General features: G+C 47.1%; 1 protein-coding gene across 1 annotated transcript in view; it reads right to left on the reverse strand.

The window, feature by feature from the left end:
• The window catches only part of ADCY10 (adenylate cyclase 10), a 1,855,427-nt gene that overhangs the window by 29,017 nt on the left and 1,800,604 nt on the right, over positions 1-25,806 (reverse strand). Inside the window, exon 24 of the mRNA XM_069226523.1 lies at positions 15,979-16,250. Within this exon, the coding sequence (XP_069082624.1) occupies positions 15,979-16,250 (272 nt within the window). The remainder of the gene's footprint in view (positions 1-15,978; positions 16,251-25,806) is intronic.

Here is a 25,806-nt window from a genome sequence, read left to right on the forward strand (position 1 = left end):
CAGTACACGCTACTCTACGGTCCTCCAGACCAACAGGTGAGTACATAGGGTGCAAGTTGTATGGGCTATGCCTGGGTGGAGAGGCCTGGATGTAAGTAGGAAGGGGGCAGAGTTATGCGAGCATCAAGGAGTGTGAATGCATGAGCCACATGGCAAGGGCAGGGATGTGGGCCACTCACTTCGACGGTGCTGTTGCTAATCACTTCTCTTCTTCCCCTGTACATGTCATGTAGGTCAGCGCCCACCAGAAGAAGGATATTTGGCGTGCCATCGCCAAGGAAGTCCGGACCCTGGGGGTCCACCACAGAAGGAGCACCCACTGCCGTAAAAGATGGGAGGACATTCGCCGCTGGAGCAAGAAGACGGCGGAGGCTCAGCTGGGGATGGCCTCCCAACGTGGGAGGGGTGCCCATCGCACCTTGACCCCCCTCATGTTCCGGATCCTGGTGGTGGCCTACCCTGAGTTGGATGGGCGCTTGAGGGCATCACAGCAGACACAAGGGGGTGAGTACACTCACATTCTGATGACTTTGCGCGCAGTGGAGGGGTCTGGGTGGGGGAGGAGGGCTGTGGGTTTCCCTAGGCCAGGGCGAGTTCCGTAGGCTAGGCCCCTCCGGAATGCAGGCCATGTGCCACTCCACCCCACCTCTGTAGAGTGTCAAGTACAGGTATACATGCCCCTGTGTCATCTATGTGGACAGATGACACTCATAGCCATGTAGGCCATATCCCAGGAACTGCATCTGTAGAGGCCAAGAGCACGGCGTAGTGCAGGGGGCTGCTGTGTCTGTATTGTCCGCCAACGGTAGCGGTAAGCCATGCACTCAACCTGTCTTTCTTCTGTTTCCCCCCCTTTTTGTGCTCTCCCTGTTCTTTTGTGCATCAGAATCAGGCGGAGGTACAGTGGCACCGGAGCACGAGGGAGCTGCATCCCACATGGCCATGGAGGGCCTCACCACAGGCTCCGAATACACCAGTGGGACAGAGGGCGAGGGGAGCTTCACGTCGGTCACCGGATCAGCAGACAGCGACACGGACTCGTCCTCCGATGGGAGCTCCCTTGTGGTGGCGGCACCATCTGTGCCCGCCACTTCTACAGGTACAGCCGCCACCCCCCCTACCAGCACCGCCCTCCCAGCAGCCCCTCAGCCTTCGCTCCGTGCCCGCTCACCCAGGAGGGTGGGCATCTCCTTCGCCCCAGGCACCTCAGCCCCTGCCCCAGTCACCCCTGCTGCCCTCAGTGAGGAGGCCATTGACCTCCTCAGGTCACTCACTGTTGGGCAGTCTACCATTGTGAATGCCATCCAGGGTGTAGAAAGGGAGTTGCAACACGGTAATGCATTCCTGGAGGGCATTCATTCTGGTCAGGCTGCCCTTCATCGAACCCTGCAATCTCTGGCCTTAGCACTGATGGCAGCCATTGTCCTTGTGTCTAGCCTCCCCCCTCCAACTTCCTCCACCCAGACCCAGTCCCCTGTACCCCAGCCTATCCCAAGCACACCATCACACCAGCATGCACACACCTCAACACACAAGGGCAGCTCAGGCAAACATAGGCACCACACATCCCACAGGCACTCACACAAGCATCACCCACATACAGACACAGCAACATCCACTGCCTCCACTGTGTCCCCCTTGTCGTCGTCTCCCTCCTCCCTCCGAGTGTCGTCTACACTCTCACCTGCATGCACTACATCTACAGCCACTAGGACTCGCACCAGAACACCCAGCACCACACCCCGCTCACCTGCACTCACCACCCCCACTACCATTTACACGTCCCCTGTGTCCTCTCCCAGTGTGTCTGTGATGCCCCCTCCCAAAGTACAGAAACGCAGGCACCCACACACCCAACATCCATCCACCTCACGACAGCCTCCAGAATATGCACCTGCACCCAAATCATCTAAAGTTACACCTCCTACAACCACCTCCTCTTCCTCCACTCCCAGACCCCCTCCAGCTACCCATCCCAGTGTTCGACAGAAACTTTTCCTGAGCAACGTTGACCTCTTTCCCACCACCCCCACCCCTCCAATTCATAGGTCCCGTACTAGCACCTCAGCCAAAAAAAGTCCGGTTCCAGTGGTGCGTGTTAGAGGTATATGGAGTGCACCGGGCACCAGGGCAGCCAGTGTGACACGGAGCCATAGCACTGCCAGTCCACCCCCTGTAAAGCACCAGAAGTTGGACAGTGCCCGACGGGAGAGGGTGAAGACTCCTGCCGGCAAAGCCGCTCACAAGGGTCCCATGGGGAGTGCCGAGTCAGCTGTGACTCCTCACAAGGTGGTGAAGGGGCAGAAGAAGTCTCCAAAGTCTGGGAAGAGCAGCACGGCGGAGAAGGCCGCCATCCTTCCCGCTGGCCAGGACGCCACCGCCAGCCCCATTGTCACTGGTCCGGAGACCACGCCAGAGTCAGTGCCCAGGAGGGCAGCACTATTGTCACTGGTCAGGAGACCACCGCCAGAGTCAGTGCCCAGGAGGGCAGCACTATCGTCACTGGTCAGGAGACCACCGCCAGAGTCAGTGCCCAGGAGGGCAGCACTATCGTCACTGGTCCGGAGACCACTGCCACAGGAGGGCAGCACTATCGTCACTGGTCCGGAGACCACCGCCAGAGTCAGTGCCCAGGAGGGCAGCACTATCGTCACTGGTCAGGAGACCACCGTCAGAGTCAGTGCCCAGGAGTCCACCGGCAGCCACAGCCCCGCTGGGCACTGAGGGACCGTCATGGCACACACCGCTGCACAGGTCAGAGACCGCAAAGTCAAGCACCGCTGAACAGGGCAAAGACCGCCATGGCAAGCACCTCTGAACAGGTCAGAGACAGTAAAGTCAAGCACTGCTGAACAGGGCACAGACTGCCATGGCAAGCACCGCTGAACAGGTCAGAGACAGCAAAGTCAAGCACCGCTGAACAAGGCACAGACCGCCATGGCAAGCACCGCTGAACAGGTCAGAGACAGCAAAGTCAAGCACCGCTGAACAGGGCAAAGACCGCCAACTCAAGCATCGTTAGCCCATCTGCAGCTGGGACAGTGACAGAACTGGGACCGTCACGGGGAGCGTGACGCACTCTGGGCACCAGTCCCCCTCCAGAACCAGTGGAGAACTGCATCCACTACCTGAATCCTTGACAGGATGAAGCACTCTGGGCACCAGTCCCCCTCCAGAACCAGTGGAGAACTGCATCCACTACCTGAATCCTTGACAGGATGAAGCACTCTAGGTACCAGTCCCCCTCTAGAACCAGTGGAGAACTGCATACACTACCTGAATCCTTGACAGGATGAAGCACTCTGGGCACCAGTCCCCTTCCAGAACCTGTGGAGACATGCATCGACTTGAGAGACAGTGGCTTTGCACTCCCCAGGATGGTACAGTGGGCAAACCAACCACTGTAGAGACTTGAGAGACTGTGGCTTTGCACTCCCCAGGATGGTACAGTGGGCAAACCAACCACTGTAGAGACTTGAGAGACTGTGGCTTTGCACTCCCCAGGATGGTACAGTGGGCAAACCAACCACTGTAGAGACTTGAGAGACTGTGGCTTTGCACTCCCCAGGATGGTACAGTGGGCAAGCCACCCACTGTAGAGACTTGAGAGACTGTGGCTTTGCACTCCCCAGGATACATCAATGGGCATGGAGCCCCGTCGTGGAACTGGCGTGGTGCAGTCATCCGGCTGAGGTGCCCCCCTTCCTTTCCCCCTGAGGTGCCTGTTGTATTTCTATCTGATGCCCCGGCAGTGTTCTCTCCGTTTGTGGACAGGTATCTAGTGTGGGCCTTGCCCATGCATTGTGGGCCCAGTGGTCCACGGACATTGAAATGTGCATACCTGCACTACTAATCGTGATGTATATATTTTTAATGTGTATATATTTCTGTATATATGAGCTTACTGTATTTTGATATATTACAATGGTTGCACTCATTTCCTTTTGTCTTTGCATTCTTCCAGGGGGGTTGGGGGTTGTTACTGTGATGTTTGGATATGCATTGGTGTGTGTGTTGTAGTGGGTGAGGGTCGGGGTGGGAGTGGGGGTGTTGCATGTGTGTGTCCCTGACTTTTGCCTCCCCCCTCTCCTATGTCGTAGGTGCAGTACTCACTGTTGTCTTCGGCGCCGCCGTTGCTGGTGTTCGTAGAGGAGCAGGAACACAATCGCAGGGAGTATTTGGAGTTCGGGCTCCATGGTAGCCTCCTTCCTCGTGGAGTGTGTTCAGGTGAGCGTTTTCCCATTGCAAAAGCTGTTTCCGCCATGTTTTTATCCACGGTGAATCCGCCCCGGAAAAGGTGGCGGATTGGTGTGTTGTAATACTGTGGGCGGTACTTTGTCTTCCGCCTGTCTGTTGGCGGTGACCACCGCGCTGCTTGTCTGTACCGCCGTGGCGGTCGGAGTGTTAAAGTGGCTGTCTATGTTGGCGGTTTCCGCCACGGTCATAATTCCCTTTTTTTTCCGCTGGCCTGTTTGCGGTATTACCGCAGCTTTAACACCGTCCGCCAGGGTTGTAATGACCCCCATAGGTGACTCATAAGTTACTTAAGTGCAGTGTAAAATGGCTGTGAAATAATGTGGACGTTATTTCACTCAGACTGCAGTGGCAGTCCTGTGAAAGAAGTGTCTGAGCTCCATATGGGTGGCAAAAGAAATGCTGCAGCCCATAGGGATCTCCTGGAACCCCAATACCCTGGGCACCTAGGTACCATATACTAGGGAATAATAAGGGTTTTCCAGTGTGCCAATCTGAATTGGTGAAAATGGTCACTAGCCTGCAGTGCCAATTTTAAAAGCAGAGAGAGCATAAACACTGAGGTTCTGGTTAGCGTAGCGTCAGTAATACAGTTAGGCACCACACAGGGAACACATATAGGCCACAAACTATGAGCACTGGAGTCCTGGCTAGCAGGATCCCAGTGACACAGGCAAAAACAAACTGACACACAAGTAAAAATGGGGGTAACATGCCAGGCAAGATGGTACTTTCCTACACTTATGCTGCAGGATGTTGTTTCGAAGGATACATCGTGTAATGGCGATGTGTTAATGCTGGGTAACGATGGATATAGACCACCAAGGTGTTTTGTAAGATTGAATGGAGTATCGGTTGGTATGTGGGCGGATTCATGTTCCCCGTATACACTGATTGATAGAGAAACGTGGATGAGAGTGGGGGAAGTAAATTTGTCTAAATCAATATTGAATTGATGTGTTATGGAGGAAACAGAATACTCATAGTTGGCTATTTCTAAGGGGAAATGGAGTTCAAACAGAGGGGCATCACCAGTGACATTTATGTGGTAGAGAGTGGAAGGTGTTTACTAGGTTGGAGTGAACAAAAAGCTTTAGGGATTGTGTTGAATCCAAATACGGAGGAGCAAGTGTTGACCATTGGGAGTGAGGAACAAAGATCAGAGAAGTGGAGGTTAGAATTCCTAGTGTTGTTTGGTGATAAATTGGGATGTCTGAATAAGTTCCAACATAAATTGTGCTGAAAGAAGGGGCCATACCTAAAGTACATAAAGTAAGGGGGGGTTCCTGTGGTACTAAAGGAAGCCCTGAGAGGTGAACTGAAATGGGAATGATAGAAGAAGTTGAATCCTCGGAATGGTTAACTCCAGTAGTTTTGGCACAGAAACCGAATGGTAAGATCTGAATGTGCGTGGATTTGAGAGATTTGAATGAGAACATCTGGATTGATAGACACCCGATACCGAACATAAATGAATTGTTATCAAGTATTTAGGATGGAGAGATATTTTCGACTCTAGACTTATCCAGTGCATACCATCAGGTCATGCTGCATCCGGATTCAATACATTTAACGTCTTCCATAACACCGGAAGGGGCATTTAGATTTATACGCATGCCATTTGAGTTGGCGTCAGCCTTGGCGGTTTTCCAGAGAATCATGCAAAATTTGCTAGGGAAAGTTGAAAACTGAAAGTTTTTTCAAGATGATGTGTTGGTGTGGGCGATAAATGTGAAAGAACGTGATAATGTATTGAAGAAAGTGTGTTGGATTCTGGAAAATGCGGGGCTGACTGTGGAAATGAAGAAATGTAAATTTGAATGCCGGTGTGTTCAGTATGTGGGTCATACGGTGTCGGGGGAAGGTATGAAACCAAAGACGAACTTATTACAAGGATAAGGACCAACTGAGATCGTTTTTGGGTTTAGCCGAATACTATGCAAAATTTGTAAAGAACTTTGTGGAATTGCTCAACCGTTGATCTCCCTAATGAAAAAAAATCAAAGGTTTGAGTGGTCTATGGAGTGTCAACAGGCGTATTCTGCATTGAAGAAAAGTATAATCAATGCGGTTGACTTGAAACCATTTATGACAGATGATCATACTATTATTATCAACAGATGCGAGTATGCAGGGTCTGGGGGTGGTATTAATGCAATCACAAAAAGGGAAAGAACATGTGATAGCATTTGCTTTCAGGACATTGAAGGGGGTAGAAGTAACATACTCTGCTATCGAGAAAAAAGCTCTTGCCTGTTGGTGGGGGGTAAGGTATTTCAGAAACTATGTTTGGGGAAGAATGTTCGAACTGAGAACACAAACCTTTAATTGATGTATTTACCACAAAGGGTGCCGGTCGAGCATCTTCCAGAATAGCAAGGTGGATGTACAGTCTGCAAGAGTATGATTTTGTGATGAAGTATGTCCCTGGTGTAAATAACGTGACTGTGGATTGCGTATCCAGATTACCGATTGAAGGTGTAAAGGGTGAGGAAGATGAGGAGTGGATGGTCGCAAGCGTCCAAGATTAGGGAACAAGCGCTATCAGTGTAGAGGTTTGGCTAGAATCAGTGAATGAAGATGTGGAACTGCAAGTGCTAAGAAAGAATTTGGGTAAACATTGGTCAGAGTTGGAAGACATTACTAATGTAATATCAGATTTTAAGAGTGTGTGGTCTGAGTTTTCGGATCAAGACGGGTTGTTGAGGAGAGGTGACAGGTTAATTGTTCAACATGGTTTAAGGGGAAAACTATTGGAAGTATTGCATGAAGGACATATGGGTACGTCGGGAATGAAAAGGAAAGTGAGGGAGGATTTTTGGTGGCCAGGAATAGACCGGGATGTGGCAAAGTTTGTAAGAAACTGTTGTGCGTGTAGGAATAAGTCTCATGTGGGGGGGAGAACTCCGGTAGTTCCGTTTCCATTCCCAGTTAAACCCTGGCAGAAGGTGGGTATGGATATATGTGGTCCTTTTGTTTTGGATACAAATGGGAAAATCTTTGCTATAGTGACGTTAGACTATCATTCCAAATGGCCGGAGGTGAGCATAGTGAAGGATGTGAGGTCAGATGTGATCATTGAATTTTGTGAAGAGGTCTGGAGAAGACGGGGTATCCAGAGGCGGTAGTGACAGACAATGGTCCACACTTTACATCTGGTGAGTTTAGTGATTTTGTGGAGGGGTGTGGCGTTAGACCCATTAGAATGGCTGTGGCACATCCCAGAAAGAACGGACTAGTAGAGAGATTCAACAGGGTATTGAGTGAGAACATACAGTTATCAGTACAAAATGGTCTAAATTGGAGGAAGGAGATAAATAATCTATTGTGGAGTTATCGCACCACTCTGCATTCCCTCACCTTGGAAACTCAGTTTGTGTTGTTGAAAGGTAGGAAGCCTTGTACTAAAGCTGTGCCAGGGTGGATGGGTAAATCCGGAAGGGATAAGGTGGATGAGAGGAAATTGTTGAGTTGTGTGAGTGAAAAGCAGGAGATGTACGATGAGAGAAATAAGGAGAATTGGAAGAAATGCCATTTGAATGTGGGGGATTGGGTGAGGACTAAGTTGTGGGATAAAACCAGGAAAGGCCTGTATAGGTGGTCTGTGCCTAAACGAGTGGTGAAGGTGAATGAGTATAGTGTGGAACTGGATGATGGCAAAAGGTGGATTGTGAGCAGGGTGGTAAAATTGAATGAAGTGGAAGTGCGGAAGTGGAAGGGCATGGTGGATAGTAACAAGGAGGAAGATGTGAATAAGGAGGAATGGGGGTAGAGGGGGGAAGAGATCTGTGAAGAAGCCTGTGTATTTGAAGGATTATATAACTTGTGGTGTCACCAACGTCAAGGAACGTGGTGAGTCTCCAGACATCGAGAAAAAAATAATAATTCCATTTGTACATAGTTTAAATGTGAGTGCACATCATCAGAATTTGGTGGCATGATATAGTAACAACATGGTAAATGACCAGTACAGTTATTTGTATAAGTTGAATTATTTTGGGGTACGTTAGGTCATGTTACTTTATTCAATAGTATATACATGTATGTGACTAAGTATGCTCTTATGTTTGCCCTGTGTAGGAGGGGGAGATGTGTTGGGTTGTAGATAGAATATGACGGGCAGCTGTTGCCTAGTAACAGTATAAGGAATGGTGGAATGTTGAGGGCAGTGATGAAGGCAGTTGGAAGCAGAACCTGCCAGGGTTGGTTGTACAAGTCTTAGCTGAATAAAAGCACTTTGTTTCATGGATAAAATACATTGGCGTGTCTTTTCAGTCTGGGCCTTGAAGAAGCTAAAACCATACCTCTTTGGTACTAACTTCATTTTTCAAACAGACCAAAAACCTCTCTTATGGCTTAAGCAGATGAAAGGAGAAAACCCTAAATTGTTGAGGTGGTCCATTTCCCTACAGGGTATGGACATTAAAGTGCAACACAGACCTGGGACTAACCACTACAATGCAGATGGACTCTCCAGATATTTCCACTTAGACAATGAAGACTTATCTGGGTAAGGTTAGCCTTATTGTCCCTTCTTTAGGGAGGGAGCTTGTGTAGGAAAGTACCCTCTTTCTTGTCATGGTTACCCCCATGTTTTGCCTGATGTCAGTGTTCTTGACCATGTCTACTGGGATCCTGCTAATCACGACCCCAGTAGTTATGCTCTCACCTTCTGAAATGGGTTGTAGGATACTGTTAACACAGTATTTCACCCACAATTGGCATACTGGTGCCCCTTTATAAGTCCCTTGTATATGGTACCTAGGCACCCATGTACCCTAGGTTCCAGGGGATCTCCATGGGCTGCAGCATATATTTTGCCACCCATAGGGTGCCCATGCAAAGGCTTCTGCAGGACTGCCATTGCAGCCTGCGTGAAAAGGGGCATGCAGCCTTTCACAGCCATTTACACTGCATCAAGGTTACTTCGAACATAGGCATGTTTGGTATCAAACATGTTGGAATCATACCCCAAGGCTTTTGGAAGCATTGGTTATATTATTCCATGCACTCTGGGGGCTCCTTAGAGGACCCCCAGTACTATCAATGCAGCCTTCTGAGGTTTTCCAGGCAGCACCAGCTGCTGGCACCACAAGACAGGTTTCTCCCCTCCTGTAGTTTGAAAAGCTCAAGCCCAGGAAGGCAGAACAAAGGATTTCCTTTGGGAGAGGGGTGTTACACCCTCTTTCTTTGGAAATAGGTTTTACAGACTTGGGAGGGGTAGGCTTCCCAAGCCACTGGAAATGCTTTGAAGGGCACATTTGGTGCCCTTCTTGCATAATCCAGTCTACACCGGTTCAGGGACCCCCAGTCCCTGCTCTGGCCACAAAACTGGACAAAGCGGAGTGACCACTCCCCTGTCCATCAGCACCCCAAGGGTGGTGCTTAGAGCTCCTCCAGAGGGTCCCTGGGATTTGCCATCTTGAATTCTAAGTTGGCAGGGAACTCTGGGAGCATCTGAGTGGCCAGTGCCAGCAGGTGACGTCAGAGGCCTCCCTGTTAGGTGCTTACCTGGTTTGCTGACCAATTCCCCTTTCAGAGCTATTTAGGGTCTCTCCTTTGGGTGGTTCTTCACATTCGAATTGCAAGACTCCAGCCGGAATACTCTGCATCCTTCACTTCAACTTCTCACCGAAGAAACTGCATCTGGACCCTCCAGGAACTCTACAAACTGCAACAAAGAAGCAAGACGCCTTCTGCAACATTGTATTCGCAGCTCCTGCCAGCAACAGTTACTGTTTCCCGGTTGTGCATCCTCTGACAACAACATGTCTTCAGCCTGCACCAGAAGAGTGAAGGAATCTTCCTTGGAGTCCCCTGCTTCAGAAGGCACCTACTGCAATGATGACCGCCTGCGTGGATCCCCTCTCTTGCTGAGCTGCATGGATCCTGCATCACAGGTGGTATAATTAAGTGGTCACAACGGTCTTGATGTCCTCCTGTCCAACTCTGATCGAGGTAAGAGCTTGCCTCCCCACGCAAGACAGTACCCCTATGCACTGCATGTTTTGCAGTTGCCAAGGCTCGTTGGCATTCTTCCATGAAGTTCTTCGTGAATCTTGCAGCACCGGCCCCCAGCACTCTATCCCGCAATGCACAGCTTCCTGAGTGGTTCTCCAACAGTGTGGGAGCCTTTGTTGTCATGCTGTGTGGGCCTCTTTTGCACCTTTGTCCTCATGCTGTGGGACACCTGTGTATGCTTCCTGGTCTTCTGTGGGCTCTCTGAGTCACTGGGAGCCCCCTCTGACTTCCCCTCCTGGGTAGAGTCCACGTGGTCCTTCCTGGACCCGGGCAGCGCCATTTTCCGCTAACCAAGAGCTTTGCCTGTGCCAAGGCTTGTTGGAGGACTCCAGCAACACAAACCAGACTGCAATTCTCCATCAGGCATGGGACATCATTTACACCAACCAGCAACCCGACTCCGTCTTCTTGGCTGCAGTACTGACTGTTTTTATTCACCAGTGGTTCTTCTTTTGCACCTTCATCCGAGTTAGCAGGGTCTCCTGTTCTTCCTGGACTCTTCTGTGCTTTTTGGACTTGGTCTCCTTCGTCCACAGGTCCTCAGGTCCAGGAATCCACTGTTGGAGCCTCTTCTGGTTCTTGCATAATCCTTGTTTTCATTTCTGTGTGTGTTCTGGGAAAGTTACTGTGTTTTACTCCTGCTTTCCTGGGCACCGAGGTGCGTTCTAGTACTTACCTTTGGGGTTTTCTAGTTCTCCCAGCTCCCCTCTACACACTACAGTTGCCTAGGTGGGAAACCAACATTTGCATTCCACTTTTTTAGTATATAGTATATGTTCCACCTAGGTCCTATTGAGATTTGCACTAATTGCACTGTTTTCTAACTGTTTTTATGCCTATTTCTGCATACTCGTGTATGTAATTTGTGAAATACTTACCACCTAAAGGAGAATAGTCTCTATGGTATTTTTGGTATTTGTGTCACCAAAATAAAGTACCTATATGTTTGTAACACTGAGTGTTTTCTTTCATGTGTTTGAGTAATGTTACTACAGTGGTATTGCATGAGCTTTGCATGTCTCCTAGATAAGCCTTTGCTGCTCAGCTACCGCAACCTCTAGAGAGCCTGGCTTCTAGACACTGCCTAATTTTCACCAATAAGGGATAACTAGACCTGTTATAAGGTGTAAGTACCATAGGTACACACTATAAACCAGGCCAGCCTCCTACAGTAGTGCACTTGATTCAGTCTTCATTCACATCCCTCATCGGAGACACTCTTCATCGGTAGTGCACTTGATTGAGTCTTCATTCACATCCCTCATTGGTAGTGCACTTAATTCACCCTTCATTCACACCCCTCATCAGAGACACTCTTCATAGTGCACTTGATTCAGTCCTCATTCACACCCCTCATCGGAGACACTCTTCACCAGTAGTACACTTGATTCAGCCTTCATTCAAACCCCTCATTAAAGACACTCTTCATCGGTTGTGCACTTGATTCAGTCCTCATTCACACTCCTCACTAAAGACACTTCATTGGTAGTGCACCTAAATTATTATGCATTCACACCCCTCATTAAAGACACTCTTCATCAGTAGTGTACTTGATTCATTGTTCATTCACACCCCTCATCGGAGACACTCTTCATTGGTTGTGCACTTAATTCAGTCCTCGTTCACACTCCTCATCGGACACACTCTTCATCAGTTGTGCATTTGATTCGGTCCTCATTCACACCCCTTATCGGAGACACACTTTATCGGTAGTCAACTTGATTCAGTTATCATTCACATCCCTCATCAGAGACTCTTGATAGGTAGTGCACTTGATTCAGTCATTATTCAGATCTCTCATCAGATATACTTTATCAGTAGTTCAGCTGATTTAGTGTTCATTCACAACCCTCATTTAAGACACTCTTCATTGGTTGTGCACTTGATTCAGTCCTCATTCACACCCCTCATTGGAGACACTCTTCATCGGTTCTGCATTTGATTCGCTCCTTGTAGGAGGCTGGTCTGGCTTATAGTGGGTACCTTGTGGTACTTAAACCTTGTGCCAGGTCCACTTATTCCTTATTAGTAGAATAGAGGTGTTCTAGCAGCTTGGGCTGATAGAGGTAGCTATAGCGGAGCAGCTCAGGCTGAACTAGGAGACATGCACAGCTCCTACTATACCACTTATATCATATAGCACTGCAAAACACAATACTCAGAGGTATTAAAAATAGAGGTACTTTATTTTAGTGACAATATGCCAAAAGTATCTCAGAGAATACCCTCCCTTAGGAGGTAAGTAATATGCACAAATTATATGTACACAAACCAAAAACAGGTAAGTAACAGTTAGAAAAGTAGTGCAAAGAAGGTAGAATCACAATAGAATGTAATAGGTAGAAATAGGCCTGGGGCAACACAAACCATATACTCCAAAAGTGGAATGCGAACCACGAATGGACCCCAGGCCTAGTGTAGGTTGTAGAGGGTTGCTGGGAGTGTAAGAAAACACTAAGGGTGTCCAAGATACCCCACCCTAAGACCCTGAAAGTAGGAGTAAAGTTACCCTACTACCTTAGAAAGACAGTAAAGTCAAGATAGGGGATTCTGCAAGGACAACAACCGCCAGCAAGACACTGAAGACGGATTCCTGGACCTGAGGACCTGTAAAGGAAGGGGACCAAGTCCAAGAGTCACGCAAGTGTTCGGGAGGGCAGAAACCCACTAAACCCTGGCTGAAGGTCCAAAAGGGCTGCCTCTGAGTGTAAGAAGCCAAAGATTCTGCAACAACAGAAGGTGCCAGGAACTTCTCCTTTGGTCAGAAGATGTCCCACGGCATGCTGGAGGATGCAGAGTTGTTCCCACACAGAAAGACCGAAAACAAGCCTTGCTAGCTGCAAGAGTCGCGGTTGAGGATTTTGGGTGCTGCTTTGGCCCAGAAAGGACCAGGAGGTTGCCCCTTAGAGGAGGAGGCAGAGGGGGCGCTCAGCAACTCAGAGAGCCCCCGCAGAAGCAAGCAGCACCCGCACAAGTACCAGAACAGGCACTTAGAAGATCTGAGGACAGGGGTCAACTCAGAGTCACAAAGGAGGGTCCCACGACGTCGGAGTCCAACTCAGCGAGTTGGGCAATGCAGGACAGAGTGCTGGGGACCTGGGCTAGGCTGTGAATGAAGGAAGTCTTGGAAAAGTGCACAGAAGCCCGAGCAGCTGCAGTTCACGCAGTACACAGGATTACTGTCTGGCGTGGGGAGGCAAGGACTTACCCCCACCAAATTTGGATAGGGGGGCCACTGGACTGTGGGAGACACTTGGACTCAGCTCCTGTGTTCCAGGGACCACGTTCGTCAGGATGAGAGGGGACCCAGAGGACCGGTGATGCAGAAGTTTGGTGCCTGCTTTAGCAGGGGGAAGATTCCGTCGACCCACTGAGATTTCTTCTTGGCTTCCAGTGCAGGGTGAAGGCAGACAGCCTTCAGAGCATGCACCACCAGGAAACAGTCGAGAAAGCCGGCAGGATGAGGCGCTACAATGTTGCTGGTAGTCTTCTTGCTACTTTGTTGCGGTTTTGCAGGCGACCTGGAGCAGTCAGCGGTCGATCCTTGGCAGAAGTCAAAGAGGGAAGTGCAGAGGAACTCTGATGAGCTCTTGCATTCGTTATTTGAGGAATAGCCCAGTGGAGAGACTCTAAATAGCCCACAGAGGAGGATTGGCTACTGAGAAAGGTAAGCACCTATCAGGAGGGGTCTCTGATGTCACCTGCTGGCACTGGCCACTCAGAGCTGTCCATTGTGCCCTCACACCTCTGCATCCAAGATGGCAGAGGTCTGGGACACACTGGAGGAGCTCTGGGTACCTCCCCTGGGAGGTGCTGGTCAGGGGAGTGGTCACTCCCCTTTCCTTTGTCCAGTTTCATGCCAGAGCAGGGCTGGGGGATCCCTGAACTGGTGTAGACTGGCTTATGCAGAGAGGGCGCCATCTGTGCCCATCAAAGCATTTTCAGAGGCTGGGGGGGGGGGGGCTGCTCCTCCCCCGTCCTTCACACCTATTTCCAAAGGGAGAGGGTGTAACACCCTCTCTCAGAGGAAATCCTTTGTTCTGCGTTCCTGGGACCAGGCTGCCCAGGCCCCAGGGGGGCAGAAACCTGTCTGAGGGGTTGGCAGCAGCAGTAGCTGCAGTGGAGACCCCGGAAAGCAAGTTTGGCAGTACCCGGGTTCTGTGCTAGAGACCAGGGGATGCATGGAATTGTCCCCCCAATACCAGAATGGTATTGTGGGGACAATTCCATGATCCTAGACATGTTGCATGGCCATGTTCGGAGTTACCATGATGACGTTACATATAGGTATTGACCTATACGTAGTGCACGCGTGTAATGGTGTCCCCGCACTCACACAGTCTGGGGAATTTGCCCTGAACAATGTGGGGGCACCTTGGCTAGTGCCAGGGTGCCCACACAATAAGTAACTTTGCACCTAACCTTTACCAATTGAGGGTTAGACATACAGGTGACTTATAAGTTACATATGTCCAGTGAAAAATGGCTGTGAAATAACGTGGACGTTATTTCACTCAGGCTGCAGAGGCAGTCCTGTGTAAGAATTGTGTGAGCTCCCTATGGGTGGCAAAAGAAATACTGCAGCCCATAGGGATCTTCTGGAACCCCAATACCCTGGGTACCTAGGTACCATAGACAACGGAATTATAAGGGTGTTCTAGTGTGGCAATGAGAATTGGTAAAATTAGTCACTAGCCTGCAGTGACAATATTAAAAGCAGAGAGATCATAAACACTGAGGTTCTGGTTAGCGGAGCCTCAGTGATACAGTTATACACCACACAGGGAACACATACAGGGCATACATTACGAACACTGGGGTCCTGACTAGCAGGATCCCAGTGACACATAGGCAAAAACAAACATACATATAGTAAAAATGGGGGTAACATGCCAGGCAAGATGGTACTTTCTTACAGTCCTCATTCACACCCCCCATTGGACACACACCTCATCGGTAGTACACTTGATTCAGTTATCTTTCACATCCCTCATCAGAGACACTCTTCCTCTGTAGTGCACTTGATTCAGTCCTCATTGACACACCTCATCGAAGACATTCTTGATCAGTAGTGCACTTGATTCAGTCTTCATTCACACCCCTCATCGAAGACACTCTTCATCGGTTGTGCACTTGATTCAATCATACCCTCATTGGAGACACTATTCAGTAGTCGACTTGATTCAGACATCATTCACACCCCTCATTGGAGACACTTTTCATCAGTAGTGAAGTCACTCTTCATTGGTTGTGCACTTGATTCAGTCTTTATTCCCACCCCTCATCAGAGACACTCTTCATCAGTAGTGCACTTGATTCAGTCTTCATTAACACCCCTCATTAAAGACACTTCATCGGTTGTGCACTTGATTCAGTCTTCATTCACACCCCTCATCAAATACACTCTTCATCACGAGTGCACTTGATTCAGTCCTCATTCACAACCCTCATCAGAGACACTCTTCATCAGTAGTGTAGCTGATTCAGTCCTCATTCACACCTCTCATGAAATACACTCTTCATCAGGAGTGCACTTGATTCATTCTTCAATTACACCCCCATCAAATACACTCTTCGTCAGGAGTGCACTTGATTCAGGCTTCATTCACTTTCCTCATTTAAGACATTTCATTGGTTGTGCACTTGATTCAGTCTTCATTCACACCACTCATCAGCGACACTTTTCATCAATAGAGCACTTACATTTCCACCTCTGTGGGGATGCTGATCACACCCAGCGTTTGGCAGGCCAGATCTGGGATGACAGAAGGTTTAAGCGGCCCCAGGTAGATGTAGACAGTGTTCACGCTTTTCATCAAAGTCAGTGCCGCCTCAGGTGGGGGTCTCTCATGGCGGTAGGGGCACAGTGCCATAATAAAGAAGACAGGTTGTGTGAGAAAGAGCTTGGCCAGGAACTGCCAGGAAAATGAATCAATGTAGTGTGCCTGATCAATGATGAGCACCAGGGGTTCATCCTCCAGAGCATCCTGAAACATAAAGCAAGAGGTGACTTTGAGACAAACCGTGTAGCACTGCAGCTATGATTAATAACCCTGGGTGATTAGAAACTCAGACCTTCTCCTCAGACCACAGAAATTCTTTGTTTGAGTTTAAGGAATATCCATGCACTTGCGACCTACTGGGTGTACGTACCTCTTGTCACTAAGAGCAAAGGAAAGCTCCTGGTCAAAATAAAGAAATATCCACTCACTGGTATCTAAAACCTGCCATTGAGAATCATTTGTTCTTGAGCATTCAGAAACTGAGGCTCACTATACTCAAAAGTATCCACTTAATGAGAACGCAGATATGCACTCAACAATCTTACTCTCTCATTATGAGTGGCCCATTTTCCCCAATTCTTTGACATATTTGCACAGGAATCACAGGTTTTTGTCTATTTACCACAACCCATGCACTTTTGGGTGGGAAATTTCAGAAGGCTAAATCTGCCAAAGTTTACTGGTTGAAAATTCCCGGTTCATAGATACAGATGTTGACGCTGTAAACACTAAAATGCAAATGTAATTTCCTTTTAAGACGGGGTAAACTTGTTTTAGACTTCATTCAGCGACCCTGATACATGTACACCCTCGACCCTCCTCCCCCAACATGCATTCACCAGTATAAAGGGCATTAGAAAAAGACACTTGCTAAATAGTAAAAAAATACCCATGTATTAGGAATTGCAAAATGGGACTTACTCGTTCACTGCGACATTAGAAAAAGCAGAATTATTCAGTAACGAATTATGGCTTCAGAAATAGCCACGCATTCCTGACGTAGAAATGCCCACTCATAAGGAACACGGGAATACACAATTGTTTTTTGTATTGCTACTGAAAGCAAGCCTTGGCACTGACAGTCACACGTATTTTAAAGAAAACTGTAAGCTCTGGAGCAAGAGCTGTTAGTCCTTCTGTGAATTCATCCAGCTGGGCCACCATTTTGTGAGCCTCAGCATCTTCCCTGTGTCCTAATACAGCCCAGTGTTCACGGATTGCTAAAAGACCTAGGTAAGGGACCCCCAGTCGTTTCTGGGTAAATAGTATTATTTGTTCAAAAGTTTTTTTTTCAGCTACCCATGCCTGTTTTACTGTGGACTCTCTGTGTTTCAGGCAGCTTTACCTTTTAAAGTAGTGTTTTTATTTTATTTTGCCGTGACTGTGTGAATTACCTTTCTAGTTTGTGGCACATGACTTCATACTCCCCCCCTCTTTCTAAGTAAAAAGGCTACATACATTTTGCAGAGTGTGTTTTAGGAGACTGTTTAATCTGTTTCTGTGATTTAAATTGTGTTTAGAAACTGTCTGCTCCCCCTGTGTTTTGCCTTAAAAAAGCCACATTTCAGAGTGCGCGACAAGCAGTATTCCAGTGTTTTGTTTTTAAACAATCTCTCCCTTACCTGGAAAGTAGACTCTGCTAGCTTGGAAGTGTGGATTCAGCCTGTCTGTATCCAAGGAGATTCTGAATAGAGCAGCAGCTGCCTCCTCCCTGGCCACAGGGACTGGACTTAGCTGATTGACTCTCTGAGTCCCTGGCAACCTGGGTCCTCCCCCCCCACACTTGCTCTGGCCCCTTAAGTTTGTGGAGGGAAGCCTAAGACAGCCACCTCCATTTTGTGAGCCTCAGCATCTTCCCTGTGTCATAATACAGCCCATTGTTGAAGGATTTCTAAAAGACCTAGGTAAGGAGCCCCCTGACTTTTCTGGGTAAATAGTATTATTTGTTCAAAAGTGTTTTTTTCAGCTACCCGTGCCTGTTTTACTGTGGACTCTCTGTGTTTCAAGCAGCTTGACCTTTTAAAGTGGTGTTTGTTTTAATTATTATTTTTGTATTTATTTTTTTGTTTTTTGTTGTTGCTGTGACTGTGTGAATTACCTTTCTAGTTTGTGGCACATGACTTCATTACCTCCCCCCCTCTTTTCTAAGTAAAAAGGCTACATATTTTGCAGAGTGTGTTTTAGGAGACTGTTTATTCTGTTTCTGTGATTTAAATTATGTTTAGAAACTGTCTGCTCCCCCTGTTTTTTGCCTTAAAAAAGCCACATTTCAGATTGCGCGACAAGCAGTATTCCAGTGTTTTGTTTTTAAACAATCTCTCCCTTACCTGGAAAGTAGACTCTGCTAGTTTGGAAGTGTGGATTCAGCCTGTCTGTATCCAAGGAGATTCTGAATAGAGCAGCAGCTGCCTCCTCCCTAGCCACAGGGACTGGACTTCAGTTAACTTGCTCCTTATATAAGGTCCTATTGGTTGTTGCATATGTTGTTGTGATAGGTTGTTGGGGGCTGGTCTTTCCATTGGTTGCTGGTTCCAGGGCTGGGGCTGTAATTGGTGAATAGGGCTGAGATTCTGATTGGTTGCTGCTTCTAGGGCTGTGATTGGTGGATAGGGCTGAGATTCTAATTGGTTGCTGGTTCTAGGGCTGGGATTGGTGGATAGGGCTGAGATTCTGATTGTTTGCTGGTTCTAGGGCTGTGATTGGTGGATAGGGCTGGGGATCTGATTGGCTGCTGATTCTAGGGCTGTGACTGGTGGATAGGGCTGAGATTCTGATTGGTTGCTGGTTCTAGGACTGTGATTGGTGAATAGGGCTGGGAATCTGGTTGTTGGATCTGGGGCTGTGATTGGTGGTCAGGATTAGGGGTATGAATGGTGATTAGGGCTGGATCTCCCATTAGTTGTTTAAATCAGGGTTACAAATTGGATTGGTTAGGGTTAGGACCAGGTTCCCATTGGCCAGTAGGGCTAATTAAGCCTAGGACTCAGGGCGTCTCAGCCCAGGCGTCGAGGCAAAGGGTGGAGAGGACACAGGCAGTTGCCTGTTTGGGCGTGTTCGGGACTGGTAGGGACTAGGGCCAGAAATGCTGCCCAATTCTCAAATGACCAGGAATGATTTCACTCCCTACACATCAGTCAACATGCAAACACATTATCTGCAAAGACATCCAACTCATGCATTACAAACTGACCGCACACAGATTGCAATGTCCCATCACCCAGCACAATGCCCATTATACAACACATATACACATATCCTCCACAACTACAACAGTCAAACACCTGCATTCTCACAACAAAGACTACTCTGTCCACTCCCACTAACACAACCTACCATCACCCACACAACACAAAACCACACTATACATTTCTCTCAGCCTTCCAGATACAAACTATCTGTTCATACTAACCAACAACACTATCCTCCGTTTGCTCCACACAGACCACCTTTTATCATAACAATGGCCAAACCCAGCCTTCCAACACACCATCTACAAACACCCTTCCCCTCTCTTCACCAATTACACACAACCATACAATCCCCACACTTCACTCCACCACACATTTTACCTCTTGCAGTTATCACAACTAACACTAACTCCCCTGACACACAACCATCCCCTCTTACACACCTCATACATTTATCTCCAAAACACATCAACACCCCCTCTAACACTCCAATTCTACTCACCAGCACTAACTCACATACAAATCCCTCACCGAAAACAACTACATCAACATCCCCTCTCACTATTCCACAAAAACAATACAGATCACACACATCAGCACATAAAATCAACACAAATTCTCATTATACTTATTGTCAAACCCACTCCCACCCTCAGGACTACAACAATAAAAGTCCCGTCCTATCTTTACCCCTACTTTCTCACTCTTCACAAACACCTACCACAAGCACCCCAACCCAGAAACTTTCATTCACTCGCCTCTCCTCCATTGCACAATTTAGAGCCTTAAATCATGATCCACATGCTCCTCCACCACCCCTAACCCATACTCTATCCACACTAAACAGACGCAAACAAAATAAGCAACATGCCACTCTTAACAACCTCGCATCCCCTTGTCTATTACATAATAAGACTACCATACAAAAAACAATATACTCTTCATGTCTCTCTCAGCCACCAAGTCCACCACCCACACACACAGACCCAACAAAATGCCTCCTTAACCTGCTGGAAGAGGAACACTATATTGAAAAGAAAGACTATTGTGAGCCTCACACAGTTATCATAACTAACAACACTCCTGCTTCAAGCTCATATTATACTACTTACCCTTCTCCTAAACAAAACAACACTACCACTAACACACCTTTTCTAAACTGCCAGCTCATAAATGCTCGATCACTCTAAAAGAACAAGCACCACATCTACAACCTGTTCACAGACACACAACCTGACTTACTATTCATAACAGAATCTTGGTTGGGAGATGACATGGCCCCAGTGTTGCATGAAGCCCTTCATCTGGGCTATCAAACCATCACACAAAACCGTATAGGCAAGAGAGGAGGTGGACTATCTATTATATTCAAACAGGCAATAAACCTCAGTAAAACAGACATTTCCATACAAGGTTGTGAAGCCTTCCTCACCAGATGCCACCCTACTCCAACTTCCGCCTGTAACTTTCTCCTCCTTTACAGACCTCCACCTAACAACTCGACATTCCCAGATACTTTTCTAGATACAGTCTCAAATCTAATTACACTATACTCCAACCTATGCATTCTTGGGGATCTAAACATTTGGTTTGACAAACCCAATATGCCCCATCCAAAAGCTATCACCACTGGCCTAGTCACATTGAACCTACATCAGATTGTACACAATCCCACACACATGGCTGGATACATCCTAGATGTCATTTTTGCTAAGCTTGAACTAGATACCAGTCATAGCATCACGCCAATCACATGGTCAGACCACCTTTTGATAACTTTACGTCATAAAACTCCACAAATCAACACACTCAACAACTACTTATATACGTGCACCTATCGACCATGGAGCAAACTCAATTTTGATGATATAGAAACACAACTAACAGCCAACACAGATCTAGATACAATTAATTAAGTTCCAAAACTTTATGAGTAGCTACAGGAAACTTTTGATATCCTAATACCACTCAGAAAAACTAAACACGACAAAAGAAAACCAACACCTTGGAGAAGCACAGAACTCAAAAAGATAAAGCAACAAATCAGAAAGTTGCAGCGGACCTGTCTCAAAACAAACAACAGTCAAGACAACCTGCAGCTACACAAACTTAACAGAATATACAAAATATCAATCAAAAAAGGTTAAAAAAAGGTACTACTCGGACAGAATTAAAAATGCTAACTCTACAACCAAGGAATTTTATAAAATTCTCAATGAATTCCGAAACCCTACATGCATGGAAGGAAGTCATCCCACTACTCAATATTTCACAAACAAACTGGCAACTCATTACACAACCAAGGCAGACACACTGGACTCCTATTTAAAACAGAAGAAAACCATCAGCACCAACCCCTTTCCTAAAATACCCTCTAAGAATAAACCAACCCAGCCTCTACAGTCCTTCCAACAAATATCCCAAGGTGAATTTATGGATTTGGTCAAATTATTTTATCTACTTCTGCTGCCACACCTGTAAGAAGAATCATCAACAACTCTTTAACTACAGGAACTTTTCCTGTAGACCTGAAAAAGGCATACATACGACCGTTATTAAAGAAAACAAACCTAGACCCGCAGGACCCCTACAACTACAGACCAATCACAAATGGACCTTTCCTGGGTAAACTGATAGAAAGAGCAGCATTCGCCCAGATGTCACAATTCATTGAAGACAATTCTATACTTTCAGACTTCCAAACTGGATTCTGCCCAGGAAGAGGCACTAAATTGGCACTCATAGCAATCTGGGATGATCTTAAAAACACAGTCGACCGCAATGGAGTTGCTGCAATACTTCTCTTGGACCTCTCGGCTGCCTTTGATATGGTTGACCATGACACCCTAATTCAAAGACTCCACGAATCCAGCATACAAGGGACTGCTCTCGACTGAATTACTTCCTATCTTCAAAAAAGATCTAATATCATCTACTCACCCCCCTTCTCGTCCAAACCCTACCTCACAAAAGCAGGGGTCCCCCAAGGATCAATCATCTCACCTTTGCTTTTCAACATATACATGATATCATTACCAGAACTGATCAATGATTTTCAGCTCACATGCTACAACTATGCAAATGACACAGAAATACTACTTAAATTAGAACGCCCCAAAAACATTGAAAACTCAGAAATCTTCAGTTGCCTCAGAGCCGTTGATCAGTGGATGACCTGGAGCCATGTCAAACTAAATACCTACAAAACAGAAATACTCATATGTGGTGACTCGAAATGTTATGACCCTCTGTGCATCTGGTCTGACGATCTCGGACCACCTCCTCAATTATCCAAGGAAGTTAAAAACCTTGGAATCACCATGGACTCCAAGTTAACTATGAATGCCCAAGTGGACAAATTAGCACGAACAAGCTTCATCACCTTGAAGACTCTACGACGCATCTTCCCCCACGTCGGATTTCCACACAAGGTGCAAGCTACCATCTCGCTTGTACTATCCAAACTGGATTATGCCAATGACCTCTACCATAGATCATCTGTATCTGTTATGAAAAAACTACAACGTATTCAGAACTGCGCAACCAGGCTACTATTGCATGTAAAGCCGCAAGCCCAAATCTCCCCTGCCTTGTGAGCACTACACTGGTTACCCGTTGCCAGAGGATGCACTTTCAAGCTGTTTTGTATCACCCACAAAGCTATACATGGAACAGGACCTCTTTTTATCAGAAACAAAATAACCAAATACATCCAACAAAGAAACCTCCGCTCAAGATTGGCACCCCGCCTTAGAACACCACCAAACAATAAAAAGACTATAGGTGGTACATCCTTCTCCGTTCAAGCAGCCAACCTATGGAATTCATCACCCCCAACTATAAGAGCCACAGATAACTTTCTTGTCTTCAGAAAACTACTCAAGACTTGTCTCTTTCCTTCATAACCACCATGTTCAAACAACTATGGACTGCATATGCATATGTTGATAAATATTTTTTCTGATTATGTGTATATTTCTAGTTATGTATAGTTCTTTAGAAAATATGTATCGCTACTATGTCATAACAATAAAATACACACACACTCTTTAAACCTGTTTAACTAAGTATATTTACCCATGGTTCTAAATATGTATTGTATGTACATATATGTATGCATATGTGTGTGTATTCATGTGTGTATGCATGGGCGTGTGTGTGTGTGTATATATATATATATATATATATATATATATATATATATATATATGTATGTGTGTATGTTGTTCTGTGCTTGCCATGTTTGTGGGTCATTGCATGGCTCCTGGATGGGTTGCTATACTAGATATCTATGAATCCCTGCTCTCATCTTATATCACACTTATCTACCCATCATCATATGTCATGTCTCTATCAATCTATCCTCCATTCCCACTCTGACTCATCCCAAATCCATTCTACTAATTTAATCTCCTAAATAACTCTGCCTAAGCTCTTCCCTCTGCTTCCACATCTAACTCACCAAACCTCACTTTACTACCATAACCTCCCAAACAACCCTACCAAATTCGCCCTCATTTATCTCACCCTGCTACTATGATCTCCCTAACCCCTTCCACAGACTCTTCCCTCTCGCTATCCCAATTTACTCATCCCAAGCCTAAATCCTATTACCATATACTCCCAATTAACACTTTTGGATTCTTTCCTCCTCCACCCCTCCATTACTCCAGTCAATCTATCTAACAAACTCCCATATCCGCGGCTCAAATTAACTCATAATAATACAAAAACTGTACTCATATTTCCTGATACTAATCCATCACTAATTCTTGTTGGGTTCTGAAGTAGCGTGCTACTCGCCGAAAAGCACTTTGGTGGCTCGTCAGGGGTGGTAAGCACTATACAAATACTATTACAATACAATGCAATAACGCCCGGTCACCAAACTGACTCATTTTAAATCTTGGCATAGAGAATTGGATAGTCTGAACTGGCTGGCTGGTATGATATTGAGAATGGCACTCTCTGCAGGACACAGGAAGCCGGAGAGACGTGACTATGACCTATGTCGAACAGAAAGAAAGCTGCCACGATCTGATGGCAGTTTTGAATCAGCTACTGAACAATAGATACTTGTTTGAGGCTAAGAAATATACAACGCCTTGTAGGAAAGTACCCCCTTTCTTGGCATGGTTACCCCCTTTTTCTGCCTGATGTTAGTGTGTTTGACTGTGTTCACTGGGATCCTGCTAACCAGGACCCCAGTGATTATGCTCTCTCACCCAAAACTCTGTATTTCATCCACAATTGGCACACTGGTGCCCCATTATAAGTCCCTAGTATATGGTAACTGGGTACCCAGGGCATTGGGGTTCCAGAGGATCTCTATGGGCTGCAGCATATACTGTGCCACCAATAGGGAGCCCAAGCAAAGGGTTCTGCAGCACTGCCATTACAGCCTGCGTGAAAAGGAGCAAGTACCCTTTTACTGCCACTTTTCACTGCATCAGGTCACTTATAAGTCACCCCTGTGGCAGGCCTTCCAGGCCAGAGGTCAGGGTGCAAAGTACCTGTGTGTGAGCGCACCCCTGCACTAGCAGAGGTGCCCCCATGAACTCCAGGCCCATTTTCCCAGACTTCGTGACTGTGGGGACACCGTTTTTTGCGTGTACTGGACATAGGTCACTACCTATGTCCAGCTACATAATGGTAACTCCGAACATAGGCATGTTTGGTATCAAAAATGTTGGAATCATACCCCAGACTTTTGCAAGTATTGTTTGTATGACCCCAGTATTGACATTCCAGCCTTCTGAGGGTTTCCAAGAAGCCCAAGCTGCTGTCACCTCCCAGACAGGTTTATGCCCTCCTGTTGCTTGAGAAGCTCAAGCCCAGGAAGGCAGAACAAAGGATTTCCTTTGGGTGAGGGGTGTTACACACTCTCTCTTTCGAAATAGGTGTAACAGGCGTGGGAGGGGTATCCTCCCCAAGCCACTGGCAATGCATTGAAGGGCACATTTGGTGCCCTCTTTGCATAAACTAGTCTACACCGGTTCAGGGACCCCCAGTGCCTGCTCTGGGCGAAACTGGACAAAGGAAAGGGGAGTGACCACTCCCCTGTCCATCACCACCCAAGGGGTGGTGCTCAGAGCTCCTCCAGAGGGTCCCTAGGTTTTGCCAGGGAACTCTGGGTGCATCTGAGTGGCCAGTGCCAGCAGGTGATGTCAGAGCCCCCTCCTGATAGGTGGTCACCCAGCTAGATGACCAATCCCCCTTTCAGGGCTATGTAGAGTCTCTCTCTTGGGTGGTTCCTCAGTTTCGGATTGCAAGACTCCAGCAGGAACCCTTTCCACCCTCCACTTCGACTTCTGACCGCAGAAACTGCATTCTGATGCTCCAGGACCCAGCAAGCTGCAACAAAGAAGCAAGACGCCTTCTGCAACTTTGTATCCACGGCTCCTTCCAGCAACTGCAACATTTTTCCAGTCATACATCCTCTAAGGAAAGCCTGTCTTTAGCCTGCATCAGAAGGAAGAAGGAATATCCTTTGGGGTGAAGTAGTAACTCCCTTGCTTCTGCATGCACCAACTGCGACAATGACCAGCTGTGTGGATTCC

The sequence above is a fragment of the Pleurodeles waltl genome, chromosome 3_2, assembly GCF_031143425.1.
Source record: "Pleurodeles waltl isolate 20211129_DDA chromosome 3_2, aPleWal1.hap1.20221129, whole genome shotgun sequence".
NCBI lineage: Eukaryota > Metazoa > Chordata > Amphibia > Caudata > Salamandridae > Pleurodeles > Pleurodeles waltl.